Genomic DNA, 25,619 nt, shown 5'->3' with positions numbered 1-25,619 from the left:
TCAGCTGCCTTCGACCTGTTGGATCACCAAGTACTTTGCAAACACCTTGCCACGGCGGCGCATTTCTCACAAGAAGCGATCACTGTGATTACATTTTTTAGATAACAGGACTAAGTCTTCTCTCCACTAGCAGCTGCGGATCCGATACCAATAACCTGTAGTGTGCCACAAGGTTCTTGCGTATCTCCCACAATGTATAATATAGTCACAAAGCCATTGTTCGACCTAGACCATCTGGGTGTCACCTACACTAACTATGCAGATTACACCCAGATCCTCATACCCCTCACAGGAGAGTATGACAAGGACTTTGCCTTGGTGAATAAAATATACCTTATCATCCAGGCCTGGATGGCCGTACAAGGCATAGGCCTGAACGAAGATAAGACTGAGCTCCTAATACTTGGAACCACAGCCAACCTTAACAAACTGAGCCTGAACTATTCTGCCTGCAATATCGACTGTAACACCATAAAGTGGTAAAAGATGTAAAAACATTAGGTTTTTTAACTTGACTCCGTTCACATTTAATAAACAAGTCAACGCCTTGGCGTCCTCCACAGCTTACGCTTGTAAGTTGATCAGAGCCTTGTAAACCATCCTTGTCCAAAGAAAGTTGCACAATCTTAGCCAGTCTTATCCTCTCCAAGCTGGATTATTGTAACGCTTTGTACTTTGGGCGGGGGGGGGGGTGGTCAGGGTGGGCAAGTTAACACATCACTAACAAAATCCACATTTTGCAAAACCACGCTCGCCGAGCTGCTCATGGCATACCTAGGAAAGAACACATCTTACATCTGAGGAACATCTGAGGAGGCAGAACAAATGGCTTTCCACGAAGGACAAAATCTTGCTTAAAACACTATCACTGATGCAGAAATGTATTAATCTTGCAGCCCCCATCTACCTCGCTGAGAGAATCACTAAAATATCTTCATCACGACCTTCAAGAACAATCAACTCAACTCATCTTGTCTGGTCGTACCTAGATTTAGACAAAAAAAAAGCAGTAGGAAGCAGTTTCCCTTTTATGGCAGCACAAGCATGAAACGCCTTACCTCACTCATTGAGAGCCAACCAACCATTCTTCATGTTCTGACGTATGGCTGGTTACGAAATTACACAACTGGATAGTTCTAGTCAGAGACAGATGAGAAGTTCTGTCCTCTCTACTCTGCCTAGCAACCTCTCCCTGACCACCCATTTATTCTATACGACACACCGGTCACTTATGTATATATTCGCTCACCTTATCTTGTATTATTCACTGTATCTGTTCTATATTTTGCATCTACTGTAAATAAGTTGAATGTATACCTGTCACCTACTTGCGAAAGGCGCACAGTTACCTCTGGGTTGGGTGCGCCATATAGATAAACACACGCAATCTAAGTCGGTAAACAAACACCACTGCTTCGTATTAAAATGTCGACCGGCACCCTATGATTTAAGTAGAACAAGTGTATTAGCCATTTTCGAAGACATCAGGACTCTGCAGGATGTTACCTCTGTGGATATCGCTCAAGTAGAATTTTCTAATGATGACGATGATCTGTCTGTGGTAAGAGTATGCCTGACTCTTGTGAATCTTGTGAGAAATGTGATCTGGCAGGCAAGAATGGAGTTGTTTTCTTTGGGTTTTGTTTTAGTACAGGACCCTCTGATGCTCAACGGTGAAAAATATAGTAATCAACTGCAGATGTCAAAAATTGAACTACCTATCGGAGACCCAAGCATTTATAATCGTATTCAAAACCCCAGAAGACGCGGCTGTGCAAGTCGGGCCCTGCTTGCATAGCAATAGAATCTTGATGCTGTAACTAACTGAAATAAACAAGGTAGTGTCTCTTGTGAGTTGGAATATGGATCTTCCCATTTATTTGGCCCGAGCGCTGGTGTCATTTCATCCTTTGACATAATAGCATTGCAGGAAACGTGGCTGACTGAACAGCCAGTGTGGAATAATTGCAACATTATTCTGCAGCCAGCCAAATCAACCACTAAAGACCGTCCCTCATCAGGCTTACTGGTAGCTGTTGCAATTAGCAAAGGTTATGAAATGCATCCATGGCTGCTCCAAACTTTTACCTACAGATGGCTAAAATTAAATATCAGGGTGGCGTGATCGCTCTAGTTAACATCTATCCATATCTGATGAAAAATTCTTTGGTGTCCTGGAACAGCTATTAAATATCGCTTCACAAACGCCTGAAAATACTAATACTCATTCTAGTTGGCGATTTAAATTTACAGTGCCTGTCGCGATGTGGAGTAAAACAACTCCACTTGCCTGAGGTGGTTGTCCCTCATGAAAGAATGACAATTATGATGCTCAACGGCTCTCACGTGGGTGATATCCCTCCTCAGAGGACATGGTGCCAAGAGTGAATCCATCATTGATTACATTTTCGTAAAATTCGAGATAATTGAACAGTTCAACAGTGACCATGAACTGTTATCCGTACAGTGGTCCTGTGAGACAGTTACACCAAATTCCACACAATTGTTATCAATCGATCCTGACCATCAACAATTCGAGAACTCTCTTCCATTGGAATGAGCAAACTTTATCACGCTTTAACAAACATCTTGAGCGAGTCCTCACAGGCTGTTTGGACAGGCGAGCCATATACTTCTACTCTGCAGCTATTCAAGCTCCACGCTAGCTCAGCAACCCATTATTATCAGCCTAAACATGACTCTGATCCTGATGTTCAAGCAAGTAAAGCAGATTTACGCAAGCAGAGAAAACTAGCGCTGCAACTTCCTTCAGCTGAAAGATCAAGACATTCAATCACTAAAATGTAAATACACTAATTGGTTGCGTTCGCATAAAGCATATTTACACCAATGTGATGGTGAAGCCATTTTAAAAGCGATGTACTCTAAAAACACATATCGGAGTTGGACTTTTCTTACCATAGCCAAGCATTTGAAACAATTGGCAGTACAAATCAATGGGGTCCTGGAGTGTGAATGGATTGCATATTACTCCAAGATGTATGAACATCCCGGCGTCCACTCGCTACCAAATATTATGAGAAATTCTAGTTTTGCAGAACTATAAATATTGGAGGAAGATGTTCAATATGAGATCGCAAAATCTAGCAGTTCAAGGGCTTCTGGTCCAAAATGGGCTGATCAATATGATGTCCAAGCAACATCCCCAGTTTTGGGCTAGGACCCTCTTTAACATCTTCCAAAGAATATTGAACTCTAATGTAATTCCTGACTCGTGGTGTCGCTCAGCAATTGTGCCCATTTTCAAGAAGGGTGATCGGTCCTGTCCTTCCAACTACAGACCGATCGGCCTTCTTGATGCTCCAGGAAACATTTTCTCCTGTTTCATCCTAAGAGATTTCAACAAATGGGCCATCCAGCACTCCCAGGGAGACTCCTTTCAGTCCGGCTTTATCACAGGAATGGGTACCGCTATCAATCTGCTGACATATCCATAATTTCTCACTTTGCGCCCATGAAATAACCCTTGTACTTTGTTTTTGTTGACCTGCGCGCAGCCTTTGATTCAGTGTCTCGAGATCTGTTAATCGAAAAATTGCTTTGCGCTGGTTGTCCTACCTACATTGTAGCTCTCATTAAGGCACTATATGCTAACACTAAATTGAGGTCAGACTAAACTTGGAAGGAAGTTTGTCACCTTATATTGATGCAAGCAGAGGTCTGAGACAGGGTCGTATCCTTGCCTCAGCCCTCGTTTTAATTTCTTTATCTCTGACATTCAACGGGCTTTCGAAGAAATAACATTTGACGCCCAAAAATTGGCTGCTCAACCCATACCCGCTTTATTGTATGCAGATGATTTGGTTTTAATATCACAAACGCAGCAGGGCTTATATTTGCCAGATGTTCTAGCAGCGTAGGTCCAGAATAATTTGCTTACTAATAATCTGGACAAAACCAAAGTTATGACCTGCAACAGTCTCAAAAAGCGCAGTACGAAAGGAACTAGATGGGTTTTACAAGGCAAAGATCTGGAATGTGTTCATCCGTGCACATCTGGGGGTGCCCATCGCAGATCATAATGATGATAAAGTTCACTTTGCATGTTTGGAAGCAAAACTAAGTCCATCTCCCAAGCCAGTATTATTCAAAATAAATATGGAAAGTTTTCATTGACACCTGCTCTTAAGTTTTATCAACAAAAGGTCACACCAATATTGTACGGCTCTGAGACAAAGAATACGATATCAGAATTGGTGTGGCCTAAGTTTGAGGGCAAATTTTGGAGGCGACTTTTGAATCTGCCTAGTTGTGTTCCTGTAGCTTGGATTAAAAATGCGATGGGTCTGATGACATTGCATGCGAGCTACTTATGGCAAGTGACTGCTTTGTTTATAAAATGTATCTTGGCTTCAGAGTCAACAATGCTAATAGGCATATTGTCCAGACATGTCTTCTCATGTAAAGATTTGTTCATGCAAAAATGAAGAATTGTGGTAGTACAAGCGTTAGCAGATGCTAATGCCATTCTTGGTTATCTCCTACAGAACCCAGCCAGGGTGACAACCAAATTGTTTCAGCATGACTGGATTAAGACGAGAGAGAAATGCATGTGCTTCCGAGACTTTAGAGACAATACTTTTCACCACAAAAGATTGTGTTTTAGAACCGCACCTGAAAAAATCTCCCTCACCATCACACAGAACAGATTTTTTACGATTAAGGTTTAACATATGGTTAATCCAGGATATAGAGGCCAAATGCAAAATTATTCAGCAGCAAGATAATGTGTGTCCCTTTTGCAAAGTTGTTGGGCAGGCTGAAACCTTACGACATTGTGACGCCTTAAGATCTAGTTGCATCCAATATTTAAAAACATCTGTAAGAGAGTATAAAGGCTTGTCCCCAGCTCTGTTATGGCAATTGATATTCTGTGGAAAGATAACATCACTCAGACTTGGGGCAATTGTTTTTTTTGCATGCATTGAAATTGAAAGAAACTTATATGGATATCTGAATGAGGAATGAGTATCCTCATTTAATAATGTATGCAGATCGCGCTTTCCTCTTGAGCTGTTAACATGATGGAATACAGATGTTAGTAACTAAGAAATGTGATAACCATCAAACTAATGGAGCATTGTATCTAACTTGAAATGCGTACAATGGGTTTGATTAATATGCAGAATTGTAATCAGTTATTGTTGATGTAAAGCGGAATTGTATGACTGATTTAATTGATTTTATGTTCGGACATAATGTATTTTATCATTTGTTTTATATTTTTAAATTGTTCTTGAGTTAATGTGTTAAATATTGCAAAGTTAATGTAAATCCGTGAAATCGATTTAAAAAAAGAAATTAAAAAATTGACTAACACCGTATTAACGCACAATGCCCTCTTTCTATGCAGCGGTAAGAGTTCAAACAGTGGTGGTTCAATGGAAGTGGATGCAAAGCCAGATGACCATTCATTTGAGTATAAAATGGATTTACCAGAGAAGAGTTGGTGTTATATAATAAACAACAAGAACTTCCATCCTTCAAGTGGTAAGTTGCATATGAAATGGGGGCACAATGCAAAAGCCTCTACAATGAGGTAAATAGTTGCAAAAGGATGCACTGGCACAGTTGGCAGATTTTGGAACTTTTTTTTTGTATAGTTCTTGTCCTCCCATTGCAGTCCAGGGTGTACACATCTGAAATGCATTTACTTGGCATTAGACGAGATCGTCTAAAGGTTGAATTGACACAAATTTGATTTGTGGGCTGCAATGACGAGGCTTCATCCTGCGTTGCAGAGAAAATGATGGATGGGGTGGGAGTTTTATGGCAAATACAGTGCTATCAGACCATGCCAGTCAGATGGAACATTGAGATACACGCTCTCCTCTGATATCCTTGCGCAGCCTGCTGTGGCTGTTTCGAATCCCAGTAGGGTCAACTTAGCCTTTTATCCTCTGAGGTCGAATGTAGCCATCACCTTATGGGATGAAGCAGACACAAATGGTCATCAAGAAAAAAAACATAAATTAAAAAAAAACAAAACGCAATCCCACCCCCTACGAACTCCCACTGCCTCATTTTATTAGTACAAAGTTTTGCAGCAATAGTCCATTTGGTATCCCATTCTCCAAAGTAACAAAGGGGCGTTCAATCCCTTTCCTTTCACCGATCAACCAGATCAAAACACCAATAAGGCTGACACCATCCCATCCGCCCACAGACGGTTAATCATACTTATGAGTACGAGGTTTATGTCACTGAGGACGGGGAACCTCAGACGAGCCCGCTAGGGCTTATACACTGGACGAAATTGGCTCTTTCCACTCCATCTCAAAGGCATCCAAACTCTTCAGTCTGTTGGAAGAAAAGGAGGGTTTCCTTTTTCAGCGACCTGAGTCCTACAGGAAAACCGTTGTTGGATGGCTTTTGGGAGGAGGGATTGGCCCTTATGGAAACTTTAGCACCACGCCATCAAAGCGGGACAGGCTGGAGAAGAAATACCGGGTCCCGGACTCGGCATCCATGTGTTTCGGGTCACGGCCTTCTCCGGACTCTGGTGTCTGCTGCCACCATGAAGCACTAGTTGAATCCCTTGTCTTCGTCCATGGTGTCCCTGGCCCAGGCAGGCAAGAAGCTTGATGCAGTGGGCAGGGACATCATCTACACTGCAGCCTCAACCATCAAGGCTGCAATCCCCTTGCCATCCTGTCTCGCAACAACAGGGTGCTTTGGTGCAAGCTCGAGCCAATACTAGATTTCCTTCCTGATGACAAGAAGGCTGAGGCTCTGGCCCTATTCCAGGACGGTGCAGTGGATTTGGATCACGCCATTACTGTGGCGCTGGACATAGTGGACTCAGGATTCCGCCAGATGGGGAGTGGTGTGGCCCTTCGGTGCCAGATGTAGCTGAAGGCCATGAACTGTGGCGCGGACGTGCAGTCCAAGGTTGTGAACCTGCATTTTGATGGAGACAACTGTTGGTAAGATTTTCATTTCAAATCTGCCTGACTTTTTACTGGACTTTGTGATCATTTATCCCTTATTCCTTGGTGAGTGGGAATCACCCCACCCTCCCACCTAGTCTTTTACTCATGTTATTGGTGACTTTATGTCCCCCCCACCAACCCCCCCCTCCTTAGTGTGTGATTGCAGTTGGTTTCCTATAACTTTGGACTGACTAAAGTACTATGGCAGCACCCAACATTTAAATGTAGTGGCTTCCTTTTAATTCTCTTATTATTTCTTGGGTGAACTACTGTTCCCAAGAAGTAAAGCAGGATTCCCATCCCCCTTTACATTTATTTCAATGAGCCAGCACACCCCACCTTATGTGGGGGCAGGAGGGCACAATGTATCCCCCATCTTCCTTACCTGGTAAAATTTTTGTTACATTTACAAGTTAACTTGAATGGCTGGTCACAGTGAAACTACTTTTACGACTTTTGGTCATTACCCACAGGCTGTCAAATCAGTCTCTGTAATGCACTAGAGGGGTCACAATTTGGCTAAAATGGTGGGCTCCTTCTTTTTTCACATTTTCTTGTTTGCTTGTTATTTCCTAGGTGCTGCTCTGCCATGACCTCTGTTAGAATTTGGTCTTCGGCGGAAATCCTTTGTGTTCCTCGCAGAGGCTCCACAGTGTCTGAGAAGGCAGGAAGCGAGGGAGGAGTCCAATACTCTACAGACCTTTTTGTCTTTCGTCTGTCCTGAAAGGAACCAGTTCCCACTACAGCGAGACCACCCCTTTATGTAAACTGCAGGGAGAGTTTGCAGAGGTTGTGCTGTAGTTCCTGTTGATTGTGGAAACTGCTGAAGTTGACCACTGGAGATGAATTTGAAGAGTAAGATGAAGAAAAGACGTCTGTAGTGATTTCCAGCGACCAGACAGCCTGCTGTGTAACCGGAGCCTGATGCAACCCTTCTTTCCAATCGACTTGGGCGTCCCGAAAAGGATGGCTCGGTTAGGGAGAATTCTCTGTAAGTCTAATTTCCCAAACCTAGTGAGTCCCCCAGCAGCTTTGCTGGATTTTTGGGGTTTATTTTTTTCTCTCCTGCTAAGAGTGAGATTCTTTTGCTCCCACTCTTAGACATGATTTGAGGTGTTCCTTTAACTTTCCATGTGTTTTATGGGCTATGGGGTCGTTTACTCCATAGGGTCTCATGTGTTTTTTTGATGTGGGTTACACAGCACCCTCCGTGCCGTAACCCAGGGGTGTCGTAACGACCCCCCAACATAGACTCCATACCCTGGGACTGACTACTGTCTCCCAGGGCATGTAAAGTCACCATTGGCTTTGCTAGTCCCAAATTATGAACAGAAACCAGTACAAACCATCATATTGTGGACGTACTGGTCGGGGCAATTCGATTACCCCAGGGTCTGTTGTTCGAGGGGGCACGTCTCCTTCCCCCCCTGATCGAGTTTTGGCTGGTGGCAGTGGATACTACTTTTTATATTCAACCGCAAATATATCTCTATGGGATTTTCGCATTGTTCGAGGCTACCAACTTTAATTATTTAATTCTTATAGCCTCGAACATACCGCCGGTTTATTTATTTAATATTAATTTGCCGGTTGGTATTTTTTGCCAGAACTCGATTCTAAAATGGCGTTTGTGTTCTCTTCTGTGACTCCAACCCAAGTCGAGCCCTTTGTTCCACTTTTTGGCTGGCTTCTCCACAGAAGCCTCCAAAAGTGGTGCCACTCTGTCTGGGTACCACAGGGGGAGGGGGTTTAGGCACCCTGGACTGAGTTACCTTGGTAACTCAAGTCGCACTCTTGTGTGATTGGCCCAAGTGGTGAGCCGGTCGGCTCACCACTTAGCATGTTTGATTGACAGCCAGGCTGAGTGAATGGGGGTGTGCTGCATAAAAGCAGGGCTTTGGGGACTGGAACTTCAGACGTCGCCACTGGACCTAATGAATCTGAGGAGGGAGAAGCTGAGCCGGCCTGAAACGACGACACCACTAGTAGAGCCCTGCTGAACCGTCTCACCACTTTACCCAACGACAGAGGAGATCTCCAGCCCGGAGAGTCTTCTTCCTTCAACTGGTGGGGATAACCAGTCTACCTTCTTTTCGCCTTGCTGGAGCATCTCGTGGCCGCCTTGCCTGTGCCAAGCACCCCGGCAACCGGGATACCACGTTTTCACCATTACCGCGAACCGAAAGGGTAGTACCTTTGTACCAGAGAACTCTGCGGCTGGTTTCTTCCCTGGCAGTGCAACGACCTTCATCTTCCCTCCACGACGAGATCTTCTCTTCCTCTGGACGACGCTGCGACTTGCACCCGCTGCCAGGAACAACTGCCCCCGCTGGAGGATCCTCTCCATTTAAGGTACCGTGTTCTGCCTGGCTTCCCTTGCAACCGATTGAACGGGGTGTATTAAATCCTCGTCTCTCGAACCTGGGTTAGCCTGGGACACCTTAGCTAACTTTTCTGAACTGAACTAAACCTTTTTCGAACTACCTCCACAAACTTCGAAGACTCTGTGTAACTGTCTGATCTTGGGCATCTTCCGCCTGGCTCCCTTGAAAGTGGGCCTGGCACCTAAACTTCCTTGCTCACCAGTAGACTGTGCCTTCCTAACTTGCTGTGGTTCTTTAAAAAAGTGTTTTGTGTGCGTGCTTCCATAATTCTGCTTTTCCCTCCCTTTTTATTTAACTTGTTGGAGTGCCATCGAACGTTTAATGCTCACCTCTGTCTGGAAATAAGTGGTGTTAACTAAGACTTGTCCAACAAGTAATCAGGGATGTACATATGATAATAGTGATTGTGTTTTGAACTTATCTTACCAATTTAGTGCTAGTGTGTTTTATAAGTGTGTGTTAAATAATTATATACTTTTACACCCAAGCTCTGGTCAGTGTTTGCTTATTCTACTGTATTTCTGTACCTATTTTGTATGCTATGTATACTGCCTAACTCTTCTTGAGGGAAGTCTGACTGCTCAGCCACAGCTACCAAGTGAATCTGTGTGGTACAGACTGCTACCAAGTGGGTTTACTGCCAAACACCTGTAGTCTTAAATCTTTTGCAGTGATCCCTAAGGGAACTGCACAGGTTTCTGCCTAACAGGCTCCTACCCAGACGATTGTGAGACCCACAAGTCACATGAGGACCTGCACAATGAGCCATCCCTTGATGTGCTGTGACCTTCCTGGGCTGCAAAACGCCAATAACAGGGGATCTCAAGCCCGAGTGCAGTGCATGGTCTTCTGAATCCCGCTGAAAAATTGGACTCTTTCTGGACCTCCCGAGACACGATTTGAATCCCTGACGTCCCCTCACCAGAGTGCAGGACAGAGAAAGTGATGAGAATACCGACCAGCGAAATTGGTTATTCATCTGGCTCCTGTAAAAAAGCACCAAACCCACAAAGCCGAGAGAAACTGTGAAGAATCCTTTGGTGAAAGCCTCCAGACCAAGAAACTTGAGACCGGGTCCTGTGCTGCTGTCATGCGCCCCCTTTGGCGGGTTTGGGATCGCTGGAGACTATCCCGCCATTGATTGTTCTGCCATGTTCCTTCCCATTCTCCCTGCAATGGTCTAGTTGTCCCTGGCAATGGCCGTCGCCGGGAGCTCTTAGCCATTTGGCTCCCGGCACTCGCGGCGTTGCAACTGTTGGACTCCTCTTTTGGTTGCTTTACTCTAGTGTTTCTCTTTTGCTCTGCTGAGCGTCCTTTCTTTTCCCATGCCCCTCTGGGCTATCTGGCTCTCCCTCTGGCTCTTCCTTCTTTGCCCTGGCTCTCTCCCGCACGTCTCTTCGTGCGCCCGACTTTTGCTGGTTTACCTGAGTCTTGCTTCCAGTCCTCCTACGGCTTCTCGCTGCTTACCTGTACTCGGCTCCCTTCCTTTGGAACTTGCATCTGCTGCCGCTTGTACGGCTCCTGCCCTCCGGCGGTTCTACTTCCCGGGCTGGAAAATCGAAGAATTTCATCCTCTATGAAGTCGCTCTACAGCCTGCTGAAGTCTCTGGTTGTATTTGGTCATCCCAGGACTTCTGCTGGGGTTTTTTGCCGTCCTTGGCTATCGTGGGACTGGCGCTGCTGGTCTTCTGATACTCGGGACACAGTGGCTTCGTCCCGCGGTAGACCGTATCTCTTCAAAAAGAAATCCTGACTAAAGCAGGCTGAAGGAAAGAAGCCCTCCTTCAAGGAGCAAAGCAGCTCAGGTGAGGAAGGTTACTTGAGCCCAGAGTTTGATAGTGAAACCGGCAGATTGGACAGTTTGCAACACAGAAGACCCTCACTAAGGCGACTGCTGAGCAAGTACAGGAGTTGGTGGCAGCAGTTCAGTCATTAACTCTGGAAATTCAGAACCTGAAGACCAAGAATGCGGTTCTCTGCCAACTGGCTTCATACAGGGATCAGCACTCAGGGGTCCCCCTCCGTCCCCCTATGGCTCATCAGGGAATTTTGACAGCTCCCCACAGCGTCTGAAGGGGTTCAGGAGTTCATAGATGCTTGCAAGGTGCATTTTGCCTTTCGGGTCACTACTTATGCCTCTGACCTCAGCCTTGTTGGCTTTATAGTTTCAAACTTGGTGGGAAATGCTTTTGCCTGAGCTACCCCTCTGGTGACCCTGTCCTGAGAGATTTCGGTGCCTTCCTTGCGGCGCTCAAACATACCTTTGAGCGGCCAGAAGTCTTGTTTTCCGCATGTGAAGATCTATTGGATGTACAACAAGGGCAAATGGATCTGCTATCCTACATTACCCTGTTCAAGCGCTTAGCCCTCGAAGCTGGTTGGCCGGAACAGGCCCAGTTTACTATCTTCCGAAGAGGGCTCAAAGAAGAAATTGAAGATGAGCTGTCCAGGATTTCTCGTCCCGCTTCATTCTCAGAATTGGTGTCTACAGCCCTCCAAATCGAATTTCCCTTGGGCGAATGCCGGAAGGAAAGGAAGAAAGGTCGGGGTTCCAACTGGTCACCGGCTCCTCCCGGTCTCGGCTCCGGAAACTACGAAGCCTATGCCTAGGGAAGAACCGATGCAGATCAGAATCACTCAAGCCCCACTCACACCCGAGGAGAGGAAGCGGAGGAGGGATTCAGGACTGTGCTCCGTACTGTGGCTCTGGAGCCCATTTACTCAGACTGCCCAGAAGTACCTCCCAGACGCCAGGGAAACTGGCGACCTCGGGCCTAAGAAGGACCAGGGTCCGAGGTGGAGTTAATCGTCCCTATGTTTCTTTGGCCGTGAATCCCTCGCAAATCGCAGAGGATTCTCGGCTCATGGTGTCTCTATCCAGATAACCTGGAGAGAGAAGACAGCCGGAAGTCTTGTCCTTATAGATTGTGGAGCAGCGGGCAATTTTTGTGGATACCCTGTGGGCTACCAAGATGGGTTTTCTCCGGGTGCCCAACAAGGAGGATCAGAAGGTAGAGTGGGTGGATGGCACTCCTCTCGGTTCGGGCCCCATAACTCACTCAACAGAGAACGTTCAAGTTCGGATTCAGCACCATACGGAATACATGACATTCGACATCATCGGAGCAGCCCACTTCCCTGTCATATTAGGAATTGCCTGGTTACGAAGACACAACCCTACCATCGACTTGGCCAAGAACCATCTGAGTTTCCATACTGCAAACAGACGTGTCTTCAAACATTGCACTACCAACCAGCCATCCTTTCTCCAGCGGATTCAGGCGTTTGCACCGTCCATTGCATACCAGCCATGGGTCAAGAGTTCAACGAAGTGTTTGCCAGAAGAGAAATTCATGAACTCCCGCCTCACCGCCCTGGGGACTGTGCCATTGACCTCTTGGAGAACACTTTGGTGCCGTTCGGGCACATGTTTTCACTCTCTTAGGGAGAAGGAAGTGCTCCGTCAGTATCTTGATGCCAACCTAAAGAACGGTCTCATACAGCCTTCCAAGTCCCCAGCTGGCGCCTCTTTGTTTTTCATTGCTAAACGCGACTCTCCTGAACTTTGACCTAGTATCGATTATCACGGATTAAACCAGGTGAAGATCAGAGATCGGTATCCGATGCCCCTTATCGCAGACATCATAGAGGCAGTACAAGGTGCTACTGTTTTCTCGAAGTTGGATCTCAAGAACGTGTACCATCTGTTGGGCATTCGAAAGGGAGACAAGTGACAAACTCCTTTTTGGACACCTTACGGGCACTACGAATACCGGGTCATGCCCTTTGGCCTGGTGAATGCCCCGGCGTTTTTTCAAAGGTTCATGGACCATACTTTCTCTGATCGCTTGTTTCATTCAGTCATTATATATCTGGACGATATTTTGGTGTACTCGTCGACCCTTCAGGAGCACTTTCAACACCTCAGTTCAGTTCTCCAGATGCTACACGACAACTGTCTTCTGGTCAAACCCGAGAAGTGTCTGTTTCAGGTCACCTCTGTGCCATACTTAGGATTCATCCTGTCAGAAGAAGGTATTAGAATGGACCCAAGGATGGGTCTCGGCAGTCCTGAGCTGGCCAACTCCCACTTCCATCAAAAATGGACAACGATTCTTGGGACTTTCCAACTTCTATCGTAAATTCATTCCTGATTTTTCTCATACTGTTCTCCCCATCACTCCCCTGCTGAAGAAGGCTAACCAACCTTTCCGTTGGACAGCTGAGGCCGACTCAGCTTTGCAACTTCTCAAGGAGAAGTTTAGTTCTGAACCCATCCTACGCCAAACAGACCAGACCAGACCAAGGACTTTGTTGTGGAAGCAGATGCCTCTGCAAATGCCATAGAAGCCATACTACTGCAAGAGCATGAAGGTAACGGACATCCAGTTGTATACCTTTTGAAGACTCTCACCGCTATCCAGTGCAACTATTCTGTCATAGAGAGGGAGCTCCTGGCCCTGAAGGTAGCCTGCGAAGAGTGGAGGCATCTCCTCCAAGGGGGTAACCAGCAATTTGTCATCCGGACTGACCATAAGAATCTCAAGGCCATACAAAACATGGAATGTGTCAATGCTCGCCAGGTCCGGTGGGCCTATTTCTTCTCTCAGTATGACTTTGTACTTACCTACATTCCAGGTAGTCAGAATATCAATGCTGATACCCTTTCACGCAGGTGTTCCTCTGAACACCCAGCGGCTGGCAAAATAGAAAGACTGCTGCGAGGGAAGAAAGTGGTCTCGACAGTATCCTCATTTCACACATGGGGTACACTGCTGTGTTACTTGGGAATTCTGATGGTACCAGAATGCCTCTCTCGATTAGTGCTGCGATTGTCTCATAAATGCCTTCATCGGCTTACTTAGGGGATACTGTTTCACTCTTGACAAAATCGCTCCTGGCTTGAATTTGATATTCACTCTCCCTATGCTCTTTAAGCAACCCACGTCATAAGGACTTGTGGTCCACAAACTGCTGGGTACTTTGGCCATGTCCTCCCAGAAGGAGGGTGGCACCTCCATCGCCATCCTCTGTGGCACTTCCCTGTAGTATATCTGTAACCAGTACATTGCACTCATCTCGAACACCATCTCTAGTTCTTGTCTCTCCTCCTTAAATAGTTCATCTGTCACTGTGGTCAGCCTGCACCCTTCAAGTGTAATTATTGCTCTCCATGCCCGCCCTGTCATCCATCCCGTGCACTGCAATCCAATCCTCTCTTGCCACCACTGCCTCTATTTCTATGGGCACTATTGTTCCTTCTGGCTCGTCCAAGGGCGTTTCTGGCCTAAATAGGTACTCGTTTGGAACTCAACACATTTTCCCTGCAATGCCTGGCAGCCATGCAATGGCAATGGCGGTCCCATACTGGAACATCTCTGGATCCACTGGCGCCCTCTCTGTACTGTCCGTCCATAATATGTTTGGACAATCTGCCTTACATTAGCATGTGTATGCCTGGTGTTGAGCTCACTATGCCCTTGTCTGTGAATGAGATGATCAGCCCTTGTCTGTGAATGAGATGATCATGTTTAGTCTGCTCATAATGTCCCGTCCCAGTATGTTAACGGGTGTCTGTCGAGAGAAAGTAAAGGCAATGATAAATCATGATTCTATAGATAGTGACATATTATCTGCAAAAGGAACCACTTCCCAAGCCCCAGAGAATCCTTGAGTGTTCATAGCATCGCGTGACAACGTAAATGCTCCTTCCCTAATGCATGACCTAGTCGCCTCTGTGTCGACCAGAAAGGAAAATGTTTTGTCACCCATCGCCACCCCTTTGTGAGGTTCCTCCTCAGGGTTGGGTGTGATCAACAGGATGGGGACACATCCAAATTCTTCTGTGGGCTATGCTATTGAGGGTATAGGGACAACCCATTCACTGTAAAGGGGTTGTTCCCTACCATGGAACTCTTCAGTTCTCGGACGGGTACTGTCACAACTGTGTCAACGTGTGCGTCATTCTGTATCTGTGCTCATTGTTGTGTATTATCTCAAATCTGTGGTGCCTGTAGATACTGTGATACTAGTGCAGGCATCTGTGGTACTTAAATCTGTGCTAGTGGTGCTTGTGGCATCTATTGATATGTGCCACGCATCTGCCCTTGTGGTGGCTGGTCCTGTGCGTAATATTCATCCTGATCCCCTTGATATGGCTGCTGGCCTGGGCCTTACCAATTCTGTTGCGTCCCTTTGAACCAACATACCCTTGAGATGTGCCCTACTGATAAGAAATCACCCTGGAATTGCACTTTGTTCTTCTATGAATATGGAATACAATGCCATCTGGAGAAAAGGCTCTGCCTGCTAAATCTAGAGCTCTAATGTTTGAGACTCTCCTGCAGGATACCAAGCAGAGTAGAGTAGTGAGTTCACCAGATAGGGCCGTACGTGATAGTTCTTCGTTACAAGGCCATGACAAAAAAAGGTTCAGTACTTTATTAACGTCCCAAAGCTTGTCATAGCGAGCTGAAGGTGGGACAGTAAGCCCTACACCCTTGAGCATCCTGCAAACGAGGTGGTGTTCTCCTGCCGGTACTCCTTGGATAAGGTTGTGACCTGCGGAAATTGCTGAAACATAGGCGTTCACAGTCCTGTAGGCGAGCCCTCTTTCCACTAGGGATGCTAGAAAATTCAAAATCTCTTCTACAGGTGCTGAAATTGGATGTAATCCTTTCTCCCGACACCAGGAGCTCCAGATGCTCCAAGAGGTGGAATATCTCTTCCGGGTAGTAGGAGCCCAGCTCTCTTTGATAAGGTTGATCGCTTTGTGAGACATGCCTGGGACTCTCCATCTTGACCTGAAATCCTCCAGGCCGCTAAAGTCAGAGATCTGCTGAGGAGGAGAGAATGACGCTGACCTGATGGATCTAATAGGAGATCCGGAAACCGGGGTAGTAGGATTGGAGAATCCGAAGAAAGTTCCAGAAGAACTGGATACCAGGTATGAGATGTCCAGACCAGCGCTATAAGGATCAGATTTGCATGCTCCTGATGGGCCTTCGCCAGGGTCCTCGCTATCATAGTGAAAGGAGGAAAGGCATACAGTATTCCCTGGGACCATGACTGCAGGAATGCGTCTGTTGCTGCTGCTGCCGGGTCCGGCCTCCAGCTGTAGAACGTTGGTAGTTGGGAGTTGATTCTGGAAGCAAAGAGGTCTATGGACATAGGACCCCAGATCTCCTGAAGGCGGAGGAAAGCCTCTCTGTTGATTCTCCAATCGCTGTAATCTGTCGAGTGGCGGGAGTACCAGTCCGCTACTACATTTGAGAGGCCGGGAAGGTACTCCGCTGTAACTGAAATCTGATGATCCAGACAGAAATGCCAGAAGTCCTTGGCAGAAGGCTAATTCTGCTAGGGGTCTCGACTTGGTGCCGCCCAGATGGTTGATGTATCTTCCCGCTGAGATGTTCTCCAACTTTAGTAAAATACAGCAACTCGCTCTGTCTTTGGCAAAAGAGCGCAGTGCAAAGGCACCTGCAAGAAGCTCTAGACAATTGATCTGAAGGTCCAGCTCTTGAGGGGACCAAGTCCCTCCCGTGGCTACGGAACCGCATCTCGCTCCCCAACCGGAGCGACTGGTATCCGACTTGATAATATCTGGAGCGGAGCCGAAGATGGCTCTGCTGTTCCAGGCTTCCATGTGAGTGAGCCACCATTTGAGCTCTGTCCTCGCTTGAGGAGACAGTGTCAGGAGTTGAGAATAAGAAAGGCTTCTCCTTAAGTGTTGGCCTTTTAGTCTTTGCAGTTCTCGATAGTGTAGAGGGCCGGGAAATATTGCTTGAATGGAAGATGAAAGTAGTCCTATCACTCTTGCTAGTTCTCGAAGAGAGAACATGTTCTTCTGTAAGAGTCTGCGTATCTCTCTTTTGGTAGAGTGAATCTTGGCTGATGGGAGTCAAAGTTGAGAATTATGTGTATCCAGTATGAATCCCAGAAATTCCATATTTTGGGATGGAAGTAGAACTGACTTCTCCCAGTTTATAAGAAAACCGAGGTCATGTAGCAAGTTTATTGCCAGTTCGGTTTGTTTCTGAACTAACTCCTGTGAGTGGGCCATGAAAATAATGTCGTCTAGATAAACTATGAGACGGACACCTTGCTCTCTTAATTGAGCTACTACGGGTCTTAAGAGTTTGGTGAAGACCCAAGGTGCCGAAGAGAGTCCAAAGAGGAGACTTGTGAATTCCCAATCTCGATTTCTCCAAGAGAATCTGAGGTAACTGATGTGTACTTGATGAATCGGCACTGCGAGGTAAGCGTCTTTTAAGTCTAGGCGCATAAGCCAGTCGTTCGGTCTCAGAAGATCTCTGAGCATGTGTATACCTTCCATTTTGAAATGGCGGTAAAGGATGAATTCGTTGAGCGCTCTGAGGTTTGTGACTGGACGCACTTTTTGCTTCCTGCGTACCAGAAATATGGGACTGAAGAAGCCTCCCTGACTTGCGCAGGGGCGAATCGCTTGCTTCTGATGGAGACTGAGTATTTCGCTGTCTAAGGCGGTTTGATCTGGTAGAGACATTACTATGGGAGTGGGGCGACATGTCTGAATGGGCTGCGTGAAAAACTCTAGGCGCAGACCCCGAGCTGTGTCCCTTACCCAGGCGTCTCCCGATAAGGTATCCCAAGCATTTGCAAACCACCTTAACCTCCCTCCTATAGGTGTTAGTGGCGCTGTTATCAGTACACTGACCTGTAGATTGTTGTTGGGCTGGATATCTAGCCGCTCTCCTCCAGGGACGCCCTCTTCCACGACCTCTGGAGGGGAAGAAAGTGTCAGGGCGTTCTTGCCAGGAATTATGCTGGCCTCTGGATTGTTGAGGTCTCTTGTCGAAGATGTAACGGCCGGAAGAGCAACCTCTTCCTCGTCCGGCCCTGGAGAAAACCTTGGTTGCAAATACTCTTTTTATTGAAGCCTGTGCTTTGTCCAATGCCGTGAATGTCCCGACTAATTTTGTGATCTCTGAAAAGTTGGCCTTGCGCAGTTGGGCCGGATTCTGTGTCTGCCAGTTCGATTAACTTGGCATCTATTTTGTATAGGATGCCTTTCTGTCGTTCTGTTGAGATAGCGCAACTGGTGTTTCCCAAGAGGCAAATAGCTCTCTGGACACAACTGGACAGTATTACTGGGTCGATGGGATCCGAGGAGGTGATGGCTGCATTCACAAGATCGGAGATTTTGGCAAGTAAACCTGCTATGTCCAGTACTTTATCCTGGCAGGCCTTCCAGGTGCGATCAATACCCTTCCTAGGGTCTTTAACATTTTTACCTAGAAAGGTAATCATTTTAGAACCATGCTCTGGAGTCAGAGCTACTTTATCCGCAATGTCTGGTCGTGGACATTCAGCACGTAGTCTGGCCCCGACTACTTTGTCAAGTGCCTTGCGCAGCCTAAGGTGGATGTAACTCGATGTCTTGGAGGATGGTTCCCAGTCGGTGGACCTGGGGTGTATTAAGTCTTCCGGGGTAAACCTACCTTCTGTAGAAGGTTTGGTCCCGGTTGTGTATTAGGGATGGGGTCTGCCGCAATCCCTGACACAAAGGGTTTTGAACCCTCTAAATGAAATTCCTCATCTGAAGAGTGGGAAAGATCAGCGTTGTAGACGCTCCTATTATGATCTTCTTCTTCGGAGCCCTGTCCATATCCCTCCGGGCTTGAGGGTCTATTTCCCCTGATTTCCTCCTCGGGGTAAGAGGGTTGATGGGAAGGTGGTTGCATTCCTATTCATGAAGGCTTGTTTCAGCCTTGAGAAGGCGTCCGTTACGGCAGCTGTGGCATTAGATGGCTGGCTCGGGGTGGGTCGTAGAGCTTTTACTCTTGCGAGCCGGTGTACATCCCCCTTCGGTAAGGTGCTTCCTTTTCTGTGTTCTCTTCCTCCCAGGAGGGGAGGTTCCTCTGAAATGCTCCTCCATAGTGTCTAGGCGATTTTGTATGGGAATGAGCATATCCGTTACAGCTTTCTTAATACTGGTCTCCACTGAGGATCCCAGAACCTTCTGTAAACTATTAGCCATTGCCACTTCATCTATGTAGCGGTGATCTCCCTCAGACTCAGACCAAGCCTGATCTGATTGATTGAGTACTGTTCTGCCATTATAAAATAAATGCACCTTACTCACACTTCTTTTCTGTGCTTCTGAGCGCCTTCTCTCACTGCCCAGTAATCTTATGTCAGTTCAGCTTTGTAATTGTTCTTAATATGCTGAATAGGAGATTTCTTTCTCATTTATTTTTTTTTTAAATATGGAAATTTGGATTAAAATATGTATTCGTTCACTCGCGTGGGTTCTTTGATCTATCTGCGGTGAAAAAACGCAAAAAGAAACACTTGTTCTTGTCTGAGGAAGGATTCCGGCACTCGAGCTGCAAGAAGCCGTTATACTATAACGATCATGCACACTCGAGCACCAGAATGCAGAGGAAAGGACCAGGAGAGCAGGAGCTCCCCTGGCGGCCTGCAGGCAGTGCAGCGTGTTCCGGCTAGGCTGCGCCGGCCCCCCAGTGCTTCAGGAGCGCAACGAAGCTGCCGGGAAGCCGGCGCTAGTCCGCCGAGGGATCCGCTCGACGAGCGGATCAAATAACAGCTGATCAGCTGTGACCACGTGAAGCAGAGCTTCACATTAAGCGGTCTCCGAGGCCAGAGGACTGGCATCGGAGCGCAACAGCAATAAAAGTACAAATTTCTTTTTTTTTTAAATATTGAAAGTAAATTCGTATAAGCCCATAACCATGCAGCAAATATAAATTGTGAAATTTTGCAACGTTAACTTTAAATTATAAAATCATGACATAAGCAGTGCTAAACATGTAGTACGTCTCTTGCTGTGAGCAGCAAAGAAAGAGGAAGTGTCATCAGGTTTAGGACTGTTTATGCAGGGGATCTGAACTACTATTGGTGAACTAGGTCACGTGTTGGTGGCCTCTAAATGAACTGGAGCTAAGCTCCCTGGGAAATGTAGTTCCTTCAGAGACTTACCTTTTATGTTATGATGTTACTGTTATACTACTGTTATATTGCTATGCTTAATATATATATTTGGTGCACCTGTCTTTCTGCACATTACTCATGGCACATTTGGTGCACAAATATCTTGCTGCTGAGCTTTTTCTTTATTGTTGAATAAAAGAAAGAGAAGCATAATGGGAGCCTCGGTCTTGACATAGAATTGCAGAAGTCAGTAGTAACACATAACGTTGCAAGCCAGGATACAAGATGAAGATGGGAACAGCATGATTCAGGGCCACCATGAGTAGAAGATGCAAAGGAAGTCCAGCATGAGAGTTGAGAAAGGGTGACGCACCGTGAATGAATAAAGATCATTAAAATCAAATCCTGCATTGGCCGCAAGACGGTGATGGTGAAACCAGAATGTATCAGGACAGACTCCTGCCGAAGTAGGCTTGAGGACGTTGAGGGGGGGAGCAGGGTAGGAGAATCGAGCAAAACAGGCAACACCTGTGCGCGAGAATGGTGGGGGCACAAGGGAACATCACGGGGGGGATCAGAGGGGCTTGGGATGGCCTGGTGGGACAGAAGGAGTAACACAAGTTGCTGCATGCTTACTTGCTGCTTGAGCAGTGGGTCAGGCCCTGGGTCCTCCTGGTCCAAACAGGAATTGCCCTTTTCTTCGTCTGACCCAGGAAGGCACCAGGTGGGCAGGGCTTAGGCCAGGTGACCTCGATCCACTTGCACCTGCTCCCTATCTGCAAAGCACACCACCGGTAGACCCGTGCAGACGGCGCTAGATGTAGCTCCCACGTCTCCCCCAAGCAGGTTTACTGCACTTTAATGCCATAGTGGCCAGAAAGACAGCCACTGCTCCAATACACAAGAAAGCGACCACCTGACGCCCAGTATGGCAACCACGGGCAAGGCACTGGTGCACACAGAGGCTGCTGGCCTGGCACTGCCTGGGCTGGGCCAGGGAGACGAGTGACATCAAAGTGTTCTGGACACGAGACCGTCGTGACTGGACCAGCTCCCACACGCCCAGGCTCAGCGCAAGCCCTGCATGTGTGCAAGGATGCTGACAGCGCCCTGGGCAGCGAGGCAGTAAGGGCATCTATGTGAATGCTGCCTCCTCCTTGTGTGTCCTTCTGGTCAGTCTCACTTGTCTGTCCCCTCGGTTGCCCTCAATTCCTGGGCATACATCTATTGGTTCTAGAGTGGGTACTCTCCTGTTGTCGTCATACACTCGAGTTAACCGTCCCCTTGAACAAGCTATGGCTGTCTCCCCTCTCCTTCGTCCTGGGAGGCCCCTTAATCTGTTGATATATACGTGTTGTGTGAAGTGCAAAGGTTGTCCGTCTGCTATACCTGCTCTTCTGAACTGGCCCCTCCTTCCCCCAATTGTATGTCCCCGTCCCCATAGACTGTAATTGATACTGTTACCCCCACCCCACTCTCGTCTTCTGTACTTGTCGCCATTGTCGTATCCTGTGTCCATCTTGCTACAAAAGTCAACAGCAAACTCTGTCTCCTCGATGTTAAGTCTGTGTTGGGTTCATACTGAGATCGATGTCTCTTAAATCGTACTTGCTACCTCCCGCCCAGGCCCCCAGGCCAGCTCCTCCTTCCTCAGTTGCGCTCCTGCCCGGAGAGTTGGTGTTGTCAGGCTCTGTCCGACTGTCCTGTCCCCTATCTAGTGCTACTTGTGTCTTTTCTTCTTATTGCTCGCTTGTCATCCTCCCTATGCGCTCGTTCCCTTGCCAGCCTGTCCAACTGTAACTTCCTCTGCTCCCTCTCTGCTAACTTGCGTTTTTCTTGCACTATCTAGCCGTCTTTCTGCCTTCCCAGCTTCCTTTCCCCCCCTCATCTCTTTCCGCCCGCTTCTGTTCCTTGAGATCTCTCTCGATCCTTTCTTCCCGCTCTTTCCATGCATTCCTTCTCTTCCTCCCTTCTTCGTTCCCTATCCTCCCTTTCCAACTTCTTCCCTCCTTCTCTCTAATCTCACCTCCCTGTCCTTCTCCTTCCTATCCTCCTCGTCCATTATTTCTGCCCAATCTGTTGTCGCTGCTGCTCTTCAGGCGGTCTATTGCGTTGGTCGCCCCTTCTGACTCTCCCTTTGTCTTCCCTTGAAGTTTCAAGAGTACCTGTGCTGCTATCCATTCGTTTGTGGTTATGCCCTCGAGCCCCTCCTTCGCACCCTGCTGCGCCACACTGCTCGCCTCTGGGGCACTAGCTGGCTGTCCTCTTTCGTATATGGTGGCGGTTTATAGGTTTTATTAGAATACCCCTCTGCAGCCCTTAGTTTCCTCATTGGATACATTCCCTGTTCATCTTCTGTATGATCGGACGCTACACTCGGAGGGGTGCAATCTAGGTTAGCTCTCTAGCTAACCCTCACAGGGACTTGGTCATCTATGACCCGACCTAAAACGCCCAACCCACAGGAATACCACTATTTACATATCTTCTCTCATCCAAGCCCTCAAGTCAATAGTCTAGGTTATTCACCAGAACCTTTTACCTCTAAGACCGAATGTGCCCTAAGCATAGAAAACGGACTTCTACCTGCGCTCCCGTCCCTACTCACTTTGACCATACTAGACCATACTCAATACCCTCCCTCGCACCACAGTTGCCGTTGGACTGGGTCAATACTTGCACTTCATTGTTTTTTTTTTTTTTTATTTATTTGTATTTATCCAGAATCTGGATTTAACAAAAGATCAGTTTCCTCTGCTTAGATGATTGCGTTCGGTGGCGTACTCTGTGTGCACTGCAATAGGGCATTCTGTAGAATTTTTGCTGCTGCAATCGACCAGTTTGTTTTTTGTCCGCTAATTAGGCGGTTCCACCATGTTTCCTCTTCGCTTTCAGTGTATAGTTCGAGGAGCGGGTGAAGGTATAGAAGACGAAACTGGTGCATCGCTGGACACACCAGTAACAAATGCCTTACTGTTTCTGAGTCAGCTTTACATAGACGGCAGCTTTTTGAGGTCGAATAACCTCTTGCAAACAGAATCTCGTTTGTGTGTAGCAGGTTTAAGCGAGCTCTTAGAAGAAAATGCTGCATTGATTTATTTGGAAATCTTCTGAGTAACTGGGTTGTCTCATTTAGCTTCTTTGGTTCTTGAGGGAAGGTGGTCAAGGTCTTGTTTCTTTTGGCTTTCTCCTCGGTGTTGATCCAGTCAGCCTCTTCCAGTTTTTTTTTATCTTGTTTGGATTCGTGATAAGGTCTTCATTTGTACACGCAATTTGGGTCAGCTTTGATTTTATTTGTTCAGCCCAATTCAGAATCATACTGCAAGCGCCTGTCTTAATCTCCAAGTCTATTAGTTTATAAAGAGGTGGCGCGTCGGGAAGGATTGTTTTTCTGAACAAGGATACGCTTGCCAATTCCACTATCGTGCTTAGTGAGACGAGGCCAAGTTCTCGTCTCATTGCCTCCATCTGGATTGATTTTGGCAGGTTTAGTACTGATTTCCAAAAGTGACCCTCGAGTTTTTTCATATTGTGTTTGGGACCAATGGCATCGCGGCTGCTCTGTATGTCAGGGCCGGGACAACTTTGGCTTTGTAGAATGTTGTTGTCGGAATCAGGGAGAAGCGACCAAATTTCTTATCCAGCAATCTGGCTTGGGAGGTCAGGGATCGTGCTTTCTTCCAGAGTTCTTTTTGCATCGCTGATTCTGTGAGAGTGCTGTCTATTATTACACCCAGATATCTGAAGTTTTTTACTGTTTCCACATTGACTTTTTCAAGGTTCCAGTTGAATTCTTTCGATCTTTTGATTTTTTTTCCCAGTATGAGCACTTTTGTTTTTGCTTTGTTTCTGATTACGTTGGCCTGGTTGATAAACTCTGCTAAATCATTCATTTGTCTCTGGAGACCAATTTCTGTTCTTTCCAGCAGGGTGATATCATCGGCGTATAGCATTCGCGAGACTGGTGTGTTGCCAATTTTCGGAGGAAACGATCGAGTCTTCTTACTTGCTTCTTTTATGTCGCCCAGGAAAGCTATAAATAGTTCGGGGGCCAAAGGGCACCCCTTTTTCACTCCTCGGTTGTTAGAGATCTCTTCCGAGAGTAGGCCCTGTTGGTCTAGTTTGACCCTCATGGTTGTTCCTTTGTGGAGAGCTATTATTGGAGCAAGGATGTTCGGTGGACAGTCCCATGTTTTTAACTTCTCCCATAGCATTTCTCTTTCCACCATATCAAATGCTTGCGATAGGTCTATGAAAGCGAGAAAAGTTCTCGAGGATCCTTGCAGAGTCTTACTTTTGGTTATGCTAAGTAGCATGATGTTTACTGTGGCCGTTAGGTTTTTTTTTAATCCTGCTTGAAATGGATCAGCGCAGGGGGTGCTCTTTGCCCAATTTTGAAATCTTTTTAGGAGCAGGGAGCAGTATATTTTTCCAATTGTGTCCAACAAGGCAATTGGCCTGTAGTTATGTGGATCCGACTTTGCGCCTTTTTTGTAGATGGGAACCACTATATCTGAGGTCCAGGACCTCGGGATGGATCTGGTGTTTGAACATTTACTGAGCACCTGCCTTATGAAAGGCACCCAGTTTTCGGAGTATGTTTTCAGATCGGTGTTTGTGATCCCGTCTGGACCGGGTGCTCTGGAAGCTTTTAGTTTTCTCAACGAGTCGTGGATATCTTCTTTGTCGGACACATCTATCCACTCTGTTTCGGTTTCCTCATGGTTTATAGGGTTCGCCTTTGATGGTGCTTGAAACAGGTCAGTGAAGTGCGTTATCCAGTTTTCTTCGCTTACTGCGTTACAAGGGGTATTCGAGTTTGTCGTGCACACTTGGTTCAGCAGTTTCCAAAAGTCTCTGGCATATTTTCCCGCCCCTTTTTTCAGCATTGGTTCAGAGTCCTTTTGATACAGATTTATTCGATGGTTTTTTATCCAGGCTTTGTATTTTTTCGTTTCTGCTTTCAGTTCTTCTTGCAGTGCTTTCGAGTTGTTGATTTTCGTCCACCTTTTTAACTTTCGTATTATAGCCCTTCTAGCCACCACCTGTTTATCAAATTGGTGCGATTTGGCCAAGTCCGTCCCCCGTTTCTTGTTCAAGATGATTTTAAAAGGGCTTAGCAGGGGTTGGTAATCTATTGTTGAGTTGCAGATAGTGTATTTCGAAGTTAGTTGGTCGATTCTTTCTTCTGTTAGCCTTAGGCGAGTTCCTTGATTGTTACTTTCGACCATATGCCTCATCCGAATTTTGTTTTTACAGCTGGAGTTCCACGTTGCTTGTAGTAAGTTATGGTCGCTTGCTTCTGTTTTAATCGCCTCGAATGAGGACATCACTTTCTGCATTTCTGCAG

The 25,619-nt window shown here is 46.6% G+C and overlaps 1 protein-coding gene across 3 annotated transcripts in view; it reads left to right on the top strand.

The window, feature by feature from the left end:
* The window catches only part of CASP3 (caspase 3), a 741,803-nt gene that overhangs the window by 462,714 nt on the left and 253,470 nt on the right, over positions 1 to 25,619 (top strand). For all 3 annotated transcript variants that reach the window (XM_069631494.1, XM_069631496.1, XM_069631495.1), the window contains one exon: positions 5,375 to 5,511. In XM_069631494.1, coding sequence (XP_069487595.1) covers positions 5,375 to 5,511 — 137 coding nt within the window. The remainder of the gene's footprint in view (positions 1 to 5,374; positions 5,512 to 25,619) is intronic.

The sequence above is a fragment of the Ambystoma mexicanum genome, chromosome 6q (assembly GCF_040938575.1).
Source record: "Ambystoma mexicanum isolate Mex_15411 chromosome 6q, UKY_AmexF1_1, whole genome shotgun sequence".
Classification (NCBI taxonomy): Eukaryota; Metazoa; Chordata; class Amphibia; order Caudata; family Ambystomatidae; genus Ambystoma; species Ambystoma mexicanum.
Note: the sequence above shows the minus strand (reverse complement) of the source record. Positions and strands in the feature narration are given on the sequence as shown.